At 38.7% G+C, this 18,644-nt stretch overlaps 1 protein-coding gene across 1 annotated transcript in view; it reads right to left on the minus strand.

Moving 5' to 3' along the window:
- DDB1 (damage specific DNA binding protein 1) overlaps nt 1–18,644 on the minus strand; it is a 114,675-nt gene that overhangs the window by 83,381 nt on the left and 12,650 nt on the right. Inside the window, exons 3-5 of the mRNA XM_053720453.1 lie at nt 2,407–2,523; nt 1,880–2,216; nt 1,685–1,782 (exon numbers count right to left, since the gene is read on the minus strand). Coding sequence (XP_053576428.1) covers nt 1,685–1,782; nt 1,880–2,216; nt 2,407–2,523 — 552 coding nt within the window. The remainder of the gene's footprint in view (nt 1–1,684; nt 1,783–1,879; nt 2,217–2,406; nt 2,524–18,644) is intronic.

Consider the following 18,644-nt stretch of genomic DNA (forward strand, 5'->3'; position numbering starts at 1 on the left):
GGACTCTCCATGTCTTAGGAAAGAAATACACATTTTTGGAAAGTACACCCTTTGGTACATCAAATAAGGGGATACATGTATGGCTAGCACATAAATAAACAATGTAATAAGTGGAATATGGCTCTTTGCTTAGAATTTTTTTTTTTTTTTAAGCAATGCAACTTATTTTATTTATTCGCTGCGCACCCCAAATTCATGCTAGAAATGCTTGAGGCCCCTCATTTGATGCACCAAGGGGTGTACTTTCTGCAAATGTGTGCTTTGTGTACCCCATTTTAATTTCTCAGGTGGCTAGAACTGTTTAATTGCTGAAAACAGTACAGTAAATTCTAAGATGCTTTTTTTTTATAATTTATCAAATTGACATGCCTGCAATAAGACAGTGGTAAAAAACTGTGAAATGTTCTTAATTTCTGCTTATTTCAGACAGGTCGCCTACTACAAATATTTATCCACACCGGTTTTGATGATAGAGCTTAGAAAAATAAAATTACATACTATTATTTATTGAGTCAGGAGTAAAAAAAAATACACTTATTTCACATTTTACCTGCTATTTTTTTAAACCTGATGATACATACACATATAATAATGGTATATTTTGAATCTGCTGGGTCTGCTGAAAAAAACAATATATAGTTTGTGTAGTTTACTCACACAAACTTTACTTCTAAAAGTCTTTAAACGTGAACTGCAACAAAAAGCTCAAAACAAGGCTTAGCACACAGGTGGGAAATGGCTTAGCAGCCAAAGGGTTAAGTAGCGCTTGAAAGTTTGAAAACTAGGGGAGAGTTGTGTAGAGCAAAGCAAAGAGTTCCACAAAATAGGGGCCAGTCTGGATAAGTCTTGTAGACGGGAATGTGAGGAGGTGACTAAAGAGGCGGAGAGGAGGTCATGAGCAGAGCGAAGGGGACAGGAGGGCAATTATCTTGAGACTTGGTTGGAGATATAGGGAGGAGCAGGGTTATTGAGAGCTTTAAAAGTTATAGTCAGGATTTTATGTTTTATTCTGGAGGTTAGAGGAAGCCAGTGAAGGACTGGTAGAGAGGTACAGCAGATGAGGAGCGATGTGTAAGGAAGCTGAGCCTGGCAGAGGCATTCATTATGAATTGTAACAGAGATAGACAGCAGCTATGCAAGCCAGAGAGGATGGAGTTGCAATATTTAAGGCGGGAAATGATGAGAGAGTGGATTAAAGTCTTAGTTGCTTCTTGTGTGAGAAAGTGGCGAATTTTGGAGATGTTTTTGGAGGTGGAGGCGGCAAGAAATGGTGGTTTTCAAAATCTTGAGCTGAGAGAGAAGTGGAAATAGCATGTGGGGGTGGGCGGAGAAGGGTGTTAAAAGTGGAGAACAGACGTTTTGGGTTTGAAGAAAGAGTAGAGAAGTAGTCCTGCTTGGAGAGGTTAAGGGCAGAATAGTAGGAGTTTAAAACGAACTTGTAATGCAGGAAGTCAGCTGAACAACAGGATTTTCTCCAATGTTGCTCAGCAGTGCGTGAACATCTATGTAGGTAGCATGTCAGTGGAGTATGCCAGGGCTGAGGACAAGTATGTGACTTTTTATTCCCATAAACTAAACATACCAGTCTCACATCTATGTCATACTAAGATACACTTTGCATCCTCAGGGGAAAAAAAAGAAATGTCTACATTGCATTTATTGATGTATAGACTCCTGTGATCACCTTGATAATGGGAGGGGCTATTGCCAGGTATTTGTCGCCATTGTGATAAGTAATAGATTCCTGCCCAATGATAATTGCTCCTCCAAAAGGCTCTGGTACTGAAAAGCACAAAGAAAAATGTAATTTGCTTTGAGTTCAAATATTTATCATCTTGCCCTTTTCACATGATTTTTCCCCCAATATATTTCTGTTTACCTGCAATTACCATGGTCGCTTCAGCTTCCACATTTTCTTGCTTCCAGGGCCCTTTGTTGAACTCTTTCTCCCTCAGGGATACCTCGTATGTCTTTACATGTCGTCCCTGGGGGTCTTGATATACAAAACAGATGGTAGGTGCCTGGCAACTGTATAGGAACTTTACATCAATCACCTGTAGTTCTTCCAAACGGATATTAAATGCCTTTAGTTCCTTGTTGTCTCTCTCAAGCGGAATCACCTTGAACAAACCATCGTAAAGACGTAGACCAATCATACGACAATCTGGATCAATGATCCCTATAATACCAGTCTCCGAGGGGCGACCAATGCGATCCTGAACAAAGGAATTTCAAGAAAAAAGCACATTTCAGAAATGAAAAGAAAACAGCAGAGAACCTAAACCGGTGGAGGGGAGATAACATAGAAGGTGAAGGAGTATAAAGGAACTTACAAGATAGACTAGCCTGTGAGAGACAGATTGTAACAAAGTGTGCATAAGAAGAATGTCTGCCCCCATCTCCTACCTGCACGTTGCCATGTGCTCGAGTGATGATATCAATGCTATCCCCACTTTGCTTGTACTCTAGGATGCAGGCGTTATATTTGGCCGTCAGCACAAACAGCAGGTCCTTACTTTCTCCCTGGACATAGAAGCATAATACAAGATGCACATTAATAATATTTAGCAATTCCTCCTCCTGGAAGCAATCCCCACTGTACACGTCCCCGTCCCCCCCCAACAGGAGTGGGAACATGACCAATGTTAAACAATCATTACTGCAACATGGGGATATATATGCAACATCCATGACCAGCACTTAAAGGGACATTATACATGTTTTCTTTGCATAAATGTTTTGTAGATGATCTATTTATATAGCCCATAAAGTTGTTGTTGTTTTTTTTTTGTTTTTTTTTTAAATGTATAGGTTTTGCTTATTTTTAAATAACATTCCTCTAATTTTCAGACTCCTAACCAAGCCCCAAAGTTTTATGAGAATACGGTCAGCTACCTTCTCCAGCATGTTCCTGCTTGTGTAAAGGGTCTTTTCATATGCAAAAGAAGGGGGAGGGGGAAGTGTCTTATTTCCCACTTGCAGTGGGCTTTCCAATAGAGCTAAATTGAGAGCTTCTAAGTAAATCTTTAAACCATTTTATACTGGATTTTTATATCAGTATCTGTGCATATTATTCTTTATAGTAGTGTCTATTACATACAGTTATATAAAAATGAGTGTGCACTGTCCCTTTAAGATACAAGTGTATGAAATAGGAGAACATGCAATGTTTTCCACAGGACATATTTAATGGGCACAACACTCGGCTTATTTTACTGACCACTGGTCTAGAACTAAAGCCAATCTTAAAAAAAAAATAAAAAAATTAGGTAATAATAAATGTTTTCATTGTTTGTTTTGCAAATAATCATTAATGTATGTAAAAATATGCAATTAATTTGTACTTTGGATAACATATTTATAAACAGAAAACATTACATTATTTCAAAGTATTAATCTTCCCCCACGAGGCTACTTTATTATGCCACCTGGTTGACAAAAAATTCTGTGGAGAACTGACATTTTACCACTATAAAGGAAACATTTCCAACATCTATGCTCAAAGAGAACATCACTGATATGCAGAAATCCAACATGGAAAGTACACCGAACAAACCATGACAAGGATATAATGAGAAAACAGCTTCTACGTCTGCAAATACTCAACATTATACATTATATTACAATATAGTTAACCCATTGGTAGTCAAAGAACAACAGCAATTTGTTATATTGATTTGGTAGCTAAGGGATTACAAGCAGAGTAAGGAACTAATTACAATAATCTTACTGTTCTGTCCAATGTCCATATATTCATATGTACATCTTTAAGTGCTATTTTAGTTATTGTGCTCCCTCTAGTAGTGTTATGTTTTATTATTGTATTAAATTTAATGTATATTCTCTGTTCTACCTCTGACCTTTTTGAGGTCACTTCCTGCCTCCATTTTAGTTTCACTTTGTGTGTGTAAATTAGTTTCACTTTGTGTGTGTAAAGTTTGCTACAACTTTCTGCTAATAGCTTTGTAGAGGCAAATTCTTTTTACCTGGCAATTATCCCTTCTGGAACTTCAGAATTCTTTCTTTGCATCAATAAAGCTTGAAGGATTCACAAATCTCTGCTGTGGAATTTGTCTGAGTTAAGCTACTACTGGATTCTACTAACTGAAAGTAGATTGCATGTCTAAACTTTCCATCAGAAGGCAGTCATCTTGCAAACAGTAGATGAAAACAGAATAGTAAAAAGAATTCCTTCAGAGTTATTAATCTTCAATAGAAAGACTCATGTTTGTTAAACTGAACACAGCTCAGTGTGTAACTAAAGGACTTTATATAAATGAGAAGCTGCATTGCTTGCTGCACCACAGCTCAGTAAATGTTTGTGCATTTAACAAGGAAATCTCAATTAAGCATTTGCACTGACTCACACAAGATGATCTGCAGCTGATAAGCTTACACTGAACTTTTGTATAAACTGTCAGTTTCCTCAGAGAAATTTATGACTGCAGTTAAAATAGCTCTAATCTAGTTACTTAAAATGTCTGAAAAGGAACTTGCAATACAAGCTACACTGTCACAGGAGAGAGAGCAGAACATTAGACCACAGCGTATAATAAAGCCCACTGAGAAAGTCATACAAAGTTATCAAGCTGAGAAAGATGAATTAGTGGATGCATTGGATGAAATGTGGGAGAAGGTTAGAAAATGTTTGTCTTTAGCAAATGAAACTCCTGATGACAGAGAACAGTTAAACAAGATTGCTGACAGACTTAATGCTTGTTATGAAAATTATGAAAAGTTGTCACGCAAATATTTTAATCTGCTATCAAAAACTAATGTTGAGGAAACTGTGCAAATTCAAACCCAGTTTAATGAATCTAGTCTACAGCGCAAGAAACTAGTGCAAAGCACATTAGCAACAGTTGAAAGCAGGATTGCAGACTTGCTAGAATCCAGATCACTGCGTGCTGCTTCAACAATTCGCTCTGCTAAATCTAGAAGTACTTCCTCTTCATCTATAAGCTCCGCCATTATCAAAGCACGTGCAGAAGCAGAAGCTGCAATGGTGCGCGCCTCTTTTAGCAAAAAAGAAGCAACACTGAAAATGGAGGCAGCAAAACAGGAGAAGGAAAAAGAATTAGAAGCAGCAAAATGGGAAAAGGAAAAAGAATTAGAAGCAGCGAAAAAAGAAACAGATTTAGAAATACTGCAAAATGAAAAAGAAGTAGCTGTCGCCAAGGCAAGATTAAAGGTACTTGAGGCAGCCAATACAAAAGAGCTCCTAGAATATTCTATCAGTCTGGTGGCATCAGACTACCCAGAGAAGCGAACATGTGATTATGTTCTTAACCAGAGTGGAAAACACTACAACTCCTTTGAGGAGGAAGAAGGAGGCAATGCTCTTAAAGACAGAGGTTGGAATGATGTGCACCCTACCACAAATTATATACATCTCAATAGCGATCCAATTGCTCCAGCCAGAACAGATGCAATTCAGCAGAAAAAAAAGCTCAGGTGTCAATGCACAAATCACACAACCTCTTGTAAACAAACAAGTATGGGGCCCATCACAGTCACCTCCATTAAGATCAGTAAAAGAAAAGGCTTCAGCTGGATTAAATGTATCAGCGAACCCATACTATCCCTCAGCATTCAATTCAGATTACCCAAGTGATCTTCAGGCACCTCAGGCACAAAGACTGAAAGGTTAGAGATGTCTGAGTTTGCAAGGTATATGATTCGACGTGAGCTTACTAATACAAGTCTTACAAAATTTGATGATCTGCCAGAGAACTACAGGTCTTGGAAGTCTACATTCAAGACTGCTGTTGAAGATTTAGGTATATCTGCTAGAGAAGAGCTTGATCTGCTGGTAAAGTGACTAGGTGCTGAATCTGCAGAACGTGTAAAGAGGCTCAGAGTTGTCCATGTAGACAACCCAGTTGCAGGTTTAAAAATGGTTTGGGAACGTTTGGATCTGACCTATGGTAGTCCAGAAGTAATTGAAAATGCCCATTTAAAGAAAATGCAAAAAGTTCCAAAAGTCACAGTTAGGGAGAATCGCAAGCTACAAGAGTTAAGTGATCTTCTGCTGGAACTAGAAGCAGCTAAAGCAGATCCATGTCTATCAGGACTGCGTTATCTTGATACTGCACAAGGTGTGAATCCAATTATGGTGAAGTTACCTCATGCTCTTCAAGATAAATGGGCAACACAAGGATCAAGATACAAGCAAGAGAATAATGTATCATTCCCTCCCTTTTCCTTTTTCAGTAAGTTCATCCAAGACATAGCATAGACAAGAAATGATCCAAGTTTCTCTTTAACCGAATTAAATCAGTGGGCAGTGACTTCTCCAGAACATGAGAAAGAAACTTCAAGATTCAAGAACTCAAAGAAATCAGTGTTTGTCCAAAAGACAGATGTTGCACCTTCCAGTCAGGGAATGCAAAGTGAGAAATTAAAGAATTTAATTCAAGAATGCCCATTGCACAAGAAGCCTCACCCACTTAAGAAATGTTGTAGCTTTAGAGAAAAACCTTTGCAAGAACCCATAGAGCTTCTTAAGAATGATGGACTAGGCTTCAGGTGCTGTGCTTCAACAGATCATCTTTCTAGAAACTGTAAAGCCAATATTAGATGTTCAGAATGCAATAGTGACAGACATGTGTTTGCTCTCCACCCAGAGTCTTCAAGTTTCCTTCCACTTGAAAGTATTGCCCCTGCTGAAAAGCATGACGGGGAGGAAGCAGAAGAGACAACAAACAAAACATCTGTTGCTTCAAAATGTACTGAAATATGCGGTGAAGGACTTAGTGGAAGGTCCTGCTCTAAAATATGTCTTGTCAAAGTGTATCCTAAGGGAGAGCCTGATAAATCAGTAAGAATGTATGCAATTCTGGATGATCAAAGCAATCGATCACTGGCTAGAACTGAATTCTTCAACATATTCAACGTAAATGGTAATCCTTCAGCTTACACCCTTGGTACATGTGAAGGTCAGTTTGAAACAAAAGGAAGAAGAGCTAGTGATTTCATAATAGCTTCTATTACAGATGGTACACAGTTGCCTTTACCTACACTTATTGAATGCAATCAAATACCAAATAACAGGGATGAGATTCCTACGCCAGAAATAGCACATTACCATCCTCACATGAAACACATAGCTAGTTGCATACCAGCTCTAGAGAAGAATGCCCAGATATTGCTTTTACTTGGTAGAGACATTCTAAGAATACACAAGGTACGCCAGCAATGTAATGGACCTCATAATACTCCATACGCTCAGAGACTTGACCTTGGCTGGGTAATAGTTGGAGATGCCTGTATAGGAAAGATCTACAGAACAGATATTACCAACTCCTTGAAAACTAATATGTTAATTAATGGAGTCCATCTTACTTTGAGCCATGCCCAAATCACTACCATGTTAAGGAGAGACCTGGAATCTATGAACATTCATACTATGCCAGTCAAGATGATATAGTTACTCCCTTACCAGATGATGACAACATTGGAAGTACAGTGTTCCACACAACACAGCATGACAATAAACTAGCTCCTTCTATTGAAGATAAAGAATTTCTTAAGTTAATGAACAAAGAGTTTTACAAGGATGACTCAAACAGTTGGGTAGCCCCTCTGCCATTTCACAATCCAAGACAAAGGTTACCTAACAACAGAGTTCAAGCACTCTCTAGACTTTCTTCTTTACAACGTACTCTAGACAAAGATCAAAAGATAAAAGAACACTTTGTATCATTCATGCAAAAGATATTTGAAAATAAGCATGCAGAGCCAGCTCCTCCACTAAATGAAGGTGAAGAATGTTGGTATATTCCTTCATTTGGCGTCTATCATCCACACAAACCAGGTCAAATAAGGGTTGTGTTTGATTCAAGTGCACAGTATGAAGGGCATGTCACTCAATAGTGTTCTTCTTACTGGACCTAACCTTACTAACAGTCTCCGAGTATTGATCAGGTTCAGGAAAGAACCTGTAGCATTCATGGCTGACATACAACAGATGTTCTATTGTTTCATTGTTCGAGAAGACAATAGCAATTACCTCAGATTTCTGTGGCATCGCAACAATGATACTAGTGCTGAGATAATAGATTATCGCATGAGAGTGCATGTCTTCGGCAACAGTCCATCACCTGCAGTGGCAATATATGGACTGAGAAGAACAACTCAAGAAGGTGAAAGGGAAAAATGGAACAGATGCCAGACAATATGTAGAAAGAGACTCCTATGTGGATGATGGAATCAAGTCTGTACCTACAGATGAAGAAGCCATTGATCTGCTTAAAAGAACACAAAAGATGCTATCTAGCAAACCTAAGGCTTCATAAAATAGTCTCAAACAGCAGCAAGGTGTTGAAAGCCTTTCCTCCTGCAGACCATGCAACGGACCTCAAAGAATTAGATCTAGGTACAGATACACCACCTGTACAACGAAGTCTTGGTCTATATTGGAACATATCAACTGATACATTCGTATTCAAAGTTTCTACTGATGAAAAGCCATACACTAGACGTGGTGTTTTATCAATTATTAACAGTCTTTATGACCCACTGGGGTTTGTAGCTCCAGGGACTATACAAGGAAAGTCTCTGCTTAGACAGCTTTCATCAGAGTCAAAGTCCTGGGATACTTTACTACCTAGAGAGAAATATCAGATGTTGGGAAAGTGGACAGATTCTTTGAAGGCTCTTGAAAAGCTCTGTATTCCACGTTGTTATGCTTCTACATATCTATCAACAGCTACAGAAACAGAGATCTACATCTTCTCAGATGCATCTATAGAAGCTATTGCAGCTGTGGCCTACCTAAAAGTGACCGACATTAAAGGAAAACCACATGTAGGATTTATCAGCAACCGAGTAGAACGCATCAGGAGATCTACAAAACCAGAGCAATGGTATTACGTACGTACTGACCAAAATACTGCAGATCTTACAACCAGGTCATTAACTTCAGCACAATGCATGAAATTGACATGGCTGACAGGACCAGCATTCTTGTTAAACTCTACAGATACAACATCAAGCAGTACTACATTTGAGTTTGTGGGACCTGATAAAGAGAACTACCTTCAAGCTACTACACTTCTTAGAAGTGTACCTGGTCTTGGATTACAGAAGTTGTACTTCTTCTATTTCACATGGACTGTGATTATACTCATAGACACTGGTTGACAATTTGTAAGGATTACAATAGAGAGATGACTGCAGGAGACAGTGCCAGCCCTGCTACAATTCAAGAATACTCGTGAAAATAACAGGGACTTATGTTTGCAATTGCATTTTGTATGTTTTTCTCTCTTTCTTTGTCTTGCAGGTCTCATGGATAAAGAGGCTTCAATCAACATTTTTATGTTTATTGGTTGATTTATATAGTGGTATCTACAGATACCAGACCGGGAGTGCTCTGTCCATATATTCATATGTACATCTTTAAGTGCTATTTTAGTTCTTGTGCTCCCTCTAGTGTTATGTTTTATTATTGTATTCAATTTAATGTATATTCTCTGTTCTACCTCTAACCTTTTTGAGGTCACTTCCTGCCTCCATTTTAGTTTCACTTTGTGTGTGTAAAGTTTGCTACAACTTTCTGCTAATAGCTTTGTAGAGGCAAATTCTTTTTACCTGGCAATTATCCCTTCTGGAACTTAAGAATTCTTTCTTTGCATCAATAAAGCTTGAAGGATTCACAAATCTCTGCTGTGGAATTTGTCTGAGTTAAGCTACTGTTGGATTCTACTAACTGTAAGTAGATTGCATGTCTAAACTTTCCATCAGAAGGCAGTCATCTTGCAAACAGTAGATGAAAACAGAATACTTACCATGATTACCAGAAAGGCTATCACAAGAAATAAAACCCTTATAGAGACACCGACACTCCATGAATGTCAGCTCAGCTACAACCAATTACCATATAAACTCCCATCACTGCCCCTTAGTAAGCAATTTCATTCTTCAGCCTTCACTGTTGGTGCCAGCAACAAGTAATGCACTTATGCGCCTGAGCTTTTCAACCTATTTATTAAGAGCATTTATGTTGCGCTTGGTTTTATGTTAAAGGGACAGGAAACCTAAATATTTTCTTTCATGATTTAGGTTGAGCATACATTTTTAAACTACTTTCCAGTTTACTTCTATTATTAAATATGCTTCATTCTCTTGGTATCATTTGTTGAAGGAGCAGCAATGCACTACTGGTTTCAAACTGAACACATGGGTGAGCCAATGACAATCAGTATATATATGCAGCCACCAATCATCAGCTAGAACCTAGGTTTTTTGCTGCTCCTGAGCTTTCCTAGATAAATCTTTCAGCAAAGGATAACAAGAGAAAGAAGCAAATTAAATAATAGAAGTCAATTGGAAAGTTGTTTAAAAATTGTATGCTCTGTCTAAATGATGAGTGTCTAAATATGACTTTACTGTCCCTTTAACCTCTTAGCGACTGAGGACGTGTCAGGCACGTCCTACAAAAAGTGTCCGTTAAGGACCAAGGACGTGCCTGACACGTCCTCTGGTAATCTGAGCGCTGGAAGCGATCGAGATCGCTTCCAGCATCTCAAACAGTATTAGAGCTAGAGAGAGATCTATCTCTATCTCTCTCTCTCTATATATATATATATATATATATATATATATATATATATATATATATATATATATATATATATATATATATATATATATATATATATATATAAAATATATATATATATATAAAATATATATATATATAAAATATATATATATATATATATATATATATATATATATATATATAGAAAGCCCCATATAGCCCCCCTCCCCATGTGGCTTCAAAGATGGCACTGCCCAGTGCATCATGGGGCTTCTGGGGGTATCCCTAGCATGCCTCATCATAGGGGCAAGCTAGGGTCATCCAATCTGAGCTTGCCCTATAATTAAATTTTTAATAATAAAATATCCCATTTGTCTGATCATGTCAATATTGACTCTGACCAGTATGGATCTCCCTCCCTCTCCTCACTTGCGTTTTTGTTGGAGAGAGATCTGTGTTTAGGAGAGAGAGATTTAGCTTAATATATTTGTTAAAAATTGTGAGACCCAAAAGGTTCTTTTCAGAGCCATTAACCCCTAACTTGCCAGTGATCACTATAAATCACTGGTACTCACAGCAGCACTTTTTTGCTCTCTGTGCATTTTTTTTAGGGGTTCATTTTTTTTTCAGTAATTTTTTGGTGAAATCCAAAAGCCATTTAGTTAATTGAAATTTAAATTGTGTTAATTTTTTTTTTTTAGTAATTTTTTTTTCTCTGTGACAGATACAAATAAATCATGTCAAAGAGAACATATAGTGCTGAGGAGGCGTATGCCATCCTTGCGTCAGAGTCAAACGCCTCTATGACCAATTTTGACCCTGCCATATGCTCAGATACATCATTAGATACAGTCTCAACTGATAGTGATGTATCTGTGGCTGCTAGCCCCCCTGCCAAAAGGAGACGTGTTGCTCCAGCTGCCATTGCTGCTAAAGGGTGGGTTATGCCTTATCACCAGAGGTCAAATATCCCACCCTTCACTGCAAATCCTGGCATCAATGTGGATGTGGCAGGATTTAGCCCCCAACAGTTTATGGAGGTGTTTCTGGGCAATGATGTGATGTATTGGAAAACATTGTCACCCAAACTAATTTATATGCCCATCAGTTCAGTGCTGCAAAGTCTGACACTTTTTTGGGAAAGCATTGATGTGCCAGAATTTAAAAAATTCTGGGCATTGACTATTCTGATGGGCATCATAAAGAAACTCTCCATCCACTCCTACTGGAGCAGTAGCCCCATTTACTCTACCCCCATTTTCTCCCAGTGTACGTCGAGGAAGAGGTATGAAATGATTCTACATTTCATGCATTTCAGCGACAACAGCCTGTTCCCCCCTAGGGAGCATCCCCAGTTTGACAGACTGTATAAAATCCGCTCCCTGATTACCCACTTTGCTGCCAGGTTTGCAGAGGCTTATACATGTGGAAGGAATATATGTGTGGATGAATCCCTGATGAAGTATAAGGGAAGGCTAGGATTCAAGCTGTATATTCCTTCCAAGCACTCCAGGTATGGTGTAAAGGTGTATAAGCTCTGTGAGAACGAAACTGGGTATACTCAGGCATTCCAGGTGTACAAAGGGAAAGGATATCCACCTTGACCCTCCAGGTTGCACAGAACATATAGGAACCACTGGCAAGATTGTCTGGGACCTGATATTACCCCTGATGAACAAAGGGTACCACTTGTATTTAGACAATTTCTATACAAGTGTCCTTTTGTTTAAGCTACTGTATTGTTTTGATACAGTAGCTTGAAGTACAATTAGAAAGAACCGCGCAGGTTTCCCAGGACAACTTGCACGCACCCGGCTACGATGGGGGTGAGACCTCAGCTCTGCGCCAAAAGGAGCTGTTGGCAGTTTAGTACAGAGACAAGAAGGATGTATACCTTCTTACCACCATCCACAATGAGAGGACTGTGGAGGTCTCTGTATGTGGCAGAGCTGAGAGCACAAGGAAGCCAGTGTGCATCAAGGCTTATAACCAGCATATGGGTGGGGTTGATCTGGCAGATCAGTTGCTGCAGCCCTACCTAATTATGTGGAAGACAACGGCCTGGTACAAAATGGTTGCAATTTACTTGATGCAGATTGCAACCCACAACGCTTTTTTGTTGTTCAAAAAAAATCAAACCCCGAAATGAAACAGACTTTATTACAGTTTCAGCTTCAGATCTCTGGGATTTTGTACCAAGATGCACCTGCTCCCCGGGCGGTGACGGGAGAAAGCAGAGTTGGGGCTACCCATTTTATTTTCAAAATCCCCCCTACTGCAGCAAAGCAGAATCCTCTGAAAAAAATGCAGACCACCTTTTACTTTCCTGATTGCCCTGGACAGCCTAGACTCTGCATTGGGGACTGCTTCAAGCGGTATCACACACTGGTAATTTTTTTACATTTTTTTTTACATTTGCCGTTGTGGTTTTTTTTTGGTTACGTTTACTGTTACTGAGTTTGTTTGTTGTTTTTTATTTTACTTTTACTGTGACAGATTTTAAAATGTTACTGTTCTATTTTTTATAAGTTCTAAAATTGGTGCTGTATTTTACAAAAACCCCTGTCAAACCTATGCATGGGGGGCATGGGTGTACTGAGGGGGTCTTGCAGAAAGCAACCTGGAGTGTTTTCTTGCAATAACTTACAACAGGCTCTCCTAAATCATAGTCAAAAAGCAATGTGTGTAAATTGAAAAAACATAATTTATGTAAGAACTTACCTGATAAATTAATTTCTTTCATATTGACAAGAGTCCATGAGCTAGTGGCATATGGGATATACAATCCTACCAGGAGGGGCAAAGTTTCCCAAACCTCAAAATGCCTATAAATACACCCCTCACCACACCCACAATTCAGTTTAACGAATAGCCAAGTAGTGGGGTGATAAAGAAAGGAGTAAAAAGCATCAACAAAGGAATTTGGAAATAATTGTGCTTTATACAAAAAAATCATAACCACCATAAAAAAGGGTGGGCCTCATGGACTCTTGCCAATATGAAAGAAATGAATTTATCAGGTAAGTTCTTACATAAATTAGGTTTTCTTTCATGTAATTGGCAAAAGTTCAAGCGTTAGTGACGTATGGGATAGCAATACCCAAGATGTGGAACTCCCCTCAAGAGTCACTAGAGAGGGAGGGGAAAAATAAAAACAGCCATTTCGCTGAAAAAAAAATTAATCCACAACCCAAATAAATTTATTCTCAAAAAATAAAAATAAAAACTTAAATCATAAGCAGAAGAATCAAACTGAAACTGCTGCCTGAAGAACTTTCCTACCAAAAACTGCTTACAAAGAAGCACATACATCAAAATGGTAGAATTTAGTAAAAGTATGCAAAGAAGACCAAGTTGCTGCTTTGCAAATCTGATCAACTGAAGCTTCTAAAAGCCCAAGAAGTGGAAACTGATCTAGTAGAATGAGCTGTAATTCTCTGAGGCGGGGCTTTACCCGACTGCAAATAAGCTTGATGAATCAAAAGATTTAACCAAGATGCCAAAGAAACGGCAGAAGCCTTCTGACCTTTCCTGGAACCAGAAAAGATAACAAACAGACTAGAAGTCTTTCTGAAATCTTTAGTAGCTTCAACATAATATTTCAGAGCTCTCATCACATCCAAATGTAAAGATCTCTCCAAAGAATTCTTAGGATAAGGACACAAAGAAGGGACAACAATTTCTCTATTAATGTTGTTAGAATTCACTACCTTAGGTAAGAATTTAAAATGAAGTCCGCAAAACTGCCTTATCCTGATGAAAAATCAGAAAAAGGAGATTCACAAGAAACAGCAGATAATTCAGAAACTCTTCTAGCAGAAGAGATGGCCAAAAGGAACAACACTTTCCAAGAAAGTAGTTTAATGTCCAAAGAATGCATAGGCTCAAATGGAGGAGCCTGTAAAGCCTTCAAAACCAAATTAAGTCTCCAAGGAGGAGAGATTGATTTAATGACAGGCTTGATACGAACCAAAGCCTGTACAAAACAGTGAATATCAGGAAGTTTAGCAATTTTTCTGTGGAATAAAACAGAAAGAGCAGAGATTTGTCCTTTCAAGGAACTTGCAGACAAACCTTTATCCAAACCATCCTGAAGAAACTAAAATTCTAGGAATTCTAAAAGAATGCCAAGAAAATTTATGAGAACACCATGAAATGTAAGTCTTCCAAACTCGATAATAAATCTTTCTAGAAACTGATTTACGAGCCTGTAACATAGTATTAATCACCGAGTCAGAGAAACTTCTATGACTAAGCACTAAGCGTTCAATTTCCATACCTTCAAATTTAATGATTTGAGATCCTGTTGGAAAAACGGACCTTGCGATAGAAGGTCTGGCCTTAATGGAAGTGGCCAAGGTTGGCAACTGGACATCCGAACAAGATCCGCATACCAAAACCTGTGAGGCCATGCTGGAGCCACCAGCAGCACAAACGATCGCTCCATGATGATTTTGGAGATCACTCTTAGAAGAAGAACTAGAGGCGGGAAAATATAAGCAGGTTGAAACACCAAGGAAGTGTCAACGCATCCACTGCTTCCGCCTGAGGATCTCTGGACCTGGACAGGTACCTGGGAAGTTTCTTGTTTAGGTGAGATGCCATCAGATCTATTTCTGGAAGCCCCCACATCTGAACAATTTGAGAAAACACATCTGGGTGGAGAGACCATTCTCCCGGATGTAAAGTCTGACGACTGAGATAATTCGCTTCCCAATTGTCTATACCTGGGATATGAACCGCAGAAATTAGACAGGAGCTGGATTCTGCCCAAACAAGTATACGGGATACTTCTTTCATAGCTTGAGGACTGCGAGTCCCACCCTAATGATTGACATATGCCACAGTTGCGATATTGTCTGAAAACAAATCAATGGTTCTCTCTTCAACAGAGGCCAAAACTGAAGAGCCCTGAGAATTGCACGGAGTTCCAAAATATTGATTGGTAATCTCGCCTCTTGAGATTTCCAAACCCCTTTTGCTGTCAGAGATCCCCAAACAGCTCCCCAACCTGAAAGACTCGCATCTGTTGTGATCACAGTCCAGGTAAGACGTACGAAAGAGGCCCCTAGAATTATACGATGGTGATCTAACCACCAAGTCAGAGAAAGACGAACATTGGGATTTAAGGATATTAATTGTGATATCCTTGTATAATCCCTGCACCATTGGTTCAGCATACAAAGCTGGAGAGGTCTCATATGAAAACGAGCAAAGGGGATCGCGTCCGATGTTGCAGTCACGAGACCTAAAACTTCCATGCACATAGCTACTGAAGGGAATAACTGAGACTGAAGGTTCAGAGAGGCTGCAACCAATTTCAAACGTCTCTTGTCTGTTAGAGACAAAGTCATGGACACTGAATCTATCTGGAAACCTAAAAAGGTTACCCTTGTCTGAGGAATCAAATAACTTTTTGGTAAATTGATCCTCCAACCATGTCTTCGAAGAAACAACACTAGTTGATTCGTGTGAGATTCTGCAGAACGTAAAGACTGAGCGAGTACCAAGATATCGTCCAAATAAGGAAACAACGCAATACCCCGCTCTCTGATTACAGAGAGTAGGGCACCTAGAACCTTTGAAAAGATTCTTGGAGCTGTCGCTAGGCCAAAAGGAAGAGCAACAAATTGGTAATGCTTGTCTAGAAAAGAGAATCTCAGGAACTGATAATGATCTGGATGAATCGGAATATGAAGATATGCATCCTATAAGTCTATTGTGGACATATAATGCCCTTTACCGGAATGCGTTAGAGAAAAAATCTTCTCACAGGCGGTCTTACTCTTTATCCTATTCTGTACCCCTGAGAGACAATACTCTGAATCCAATGATTTTAGACCTGATCCGGATGAATTGGAATATTATTTTAAATTTACAGGTATATCTTGTGCATTAGATGTTGAGGGAACAGCAACAGGTAATGAACTACTACTAATGGATACATTTTCTGCATGTAAAAGTTTATCATGACAACTATTACAAACCACATCTGGAGGTATAACCTCCACAAGTTTACAACAAATGCACTTAGCTTTGGTAGAACTGTTATCAGACAGCAGGGATCCAACAATGAATTCTGAGACAGGATCAGATTGGACATAGAAAAAAGCAAGAGGCAAAAAGGAATGGGGTCTTAAATAATGAAAATATTTGGTGCCAAGTATGATGCACAAAAATATTTTTTGGCGCCAAAAATGTCCGGAAACGACACACTCGCGTCATAGATGACGCAACCTTGTGAAGGACTCTGCGTCAACTAAGACGCCGGAAATGATGAATTTTGCGTCAACGAACGTAACTTTGCGCCAAAAAATCTCGCTCCAAGAATGACGCAATAAACTTTGGCATTTTGCGCCCTCGCGAGCCTAATTCTGCCCGCAAATTTAAAAGACAGTCAATTTGAAAAAAGAGACTATACCCCAGGTAAGAAAATACATTTTTATAAAAAAGCATTTCCCAGATATGAAACTGACAGCCTGCAAAAAGGAAATATACTGAAAACCTGAATCATGGCAAATATAAGTACAATACATATATTTAGAACTTTATATAAATACATAAAGTGCCAAACCATAGCTGAGAGTGTCTTAAGTAATGAAAACATACTCACCAAAAGACACCCATCCACATATAGCAGATAACCGTTTCAGTACTGGTTTGGCTATCAGTAGAGGTAATGAAATATGAGAGTATATTGTCGATCTGAAAAGGGAGGTAGGAGCTGAATCTCTACGACAGATAACAGAGAACCTATTAAATAGATCCCCATGAGGAAAACCATTGCATTCAATAGGTGATACTCCCTTCACATCGCTCTGACATTCACTGTACATGTAGCCCTCAGTTTACGCCGGGGTTAGGTTCTAGGAGGAATGGTTGTAAATCGAAACCGTTGTAAATTGAAACCCAGTTTATAATATAAGTCAATGGGAAGTGAGGGAGTTAGGTTCCAGGAACCTCTCAAAATTGTCATAAGTAACACCTAATACATTATTTTTAAAGCTTTGAAATGAAAACTTTAAATGCTAAACAGCATTATAAACCTAATACTATAGATTGTATCAAACTAAGTTTAATGAACAAAAACATTTGCTAACAGCACCTATTTAAATAATCACACAACAGACTGCATCATCATCAAACTAAGTTTAATGAACAAAAACATTTGCTAAACATCACCTAATAAAATAATTACACAACAGACTGCATCATCATCAAACTAATTTTAATGAACAAAAACATTTGCTAAACATCACCTAATAAAATAATTACACAACAGACTGCTTCATAATCAAACTAGGTTTAATGAACAAAAACGTTTTTTTACTTGCATTTTTTTGCAATCAGTTCTCTGCATTGTTAGCATGTTAGATAATATTGGGTCTGCACCTATTCTATGCATTTCAATCTGCAGTGATTAAGTAGTTAACCTCACCTGAAGCTGCTGGACAGGAAGATAATAGGGAAGTGCCTGCTAAATTTTGCTCGACAGATCTGGTCTGATCTGTGTACACAGATCAATTAAAGGCTGTTAAGTTGCATAACTTTGCTGCAAAACAAGAGGACAGCTCCACCTACTGGCTAATTTAATTAGTGCATTGCTTTCCAAAAGCTTTTCAATAGCAGTCACATGACTGAAATAAAGGTTGTTATTCTGAAACGGCGCAAATTGAAACGGCGTAAACCGAGGGCCACCTGTACTCTGAGAGGAATCGGGCTTCAAAATTGTGAGAAGCGCATATCAACGTAGAAATCTTAGCACAAACTTACTTCACCACCTCCATAGGAGGCAAAGTTTGTAAAAAATGAATTGTGGGTGTGGTGAGGGGTGTATTTATAGGCATTTTGAGGTTTGGGAAACTATGCCCCTCCTGGTAGGATTGTATATCCCATACGTCACTAGCTCATGGACTTTTGCCAATTACATGAAAGAAATTACCACCATTCACTTTCTCCAATTTTTTTGGCTAAAACGGTTACATCAAAGCACTCCATATACAATACCTAGGGGTATATCAAAGCGCCACCCTACTGGGGGCTGGGTCTGTCAGTAACTATGTATAAGACTCCACAAGTAGGTAAATGTAGGTGGTTT

Source organism: Bombina bombina, chromosome 7 (assembly GCF_027579735.1).
Source record: "Bombina bombina isolate aBomBom1 chromosome 7, aBomBom1.pri, whole genome shotgun sequence".
NCBI lineage: Eukaryota > Metazoa > Chordata > Amphibia > Anura > Bombinatoridae > Bombina > Bombina bombina.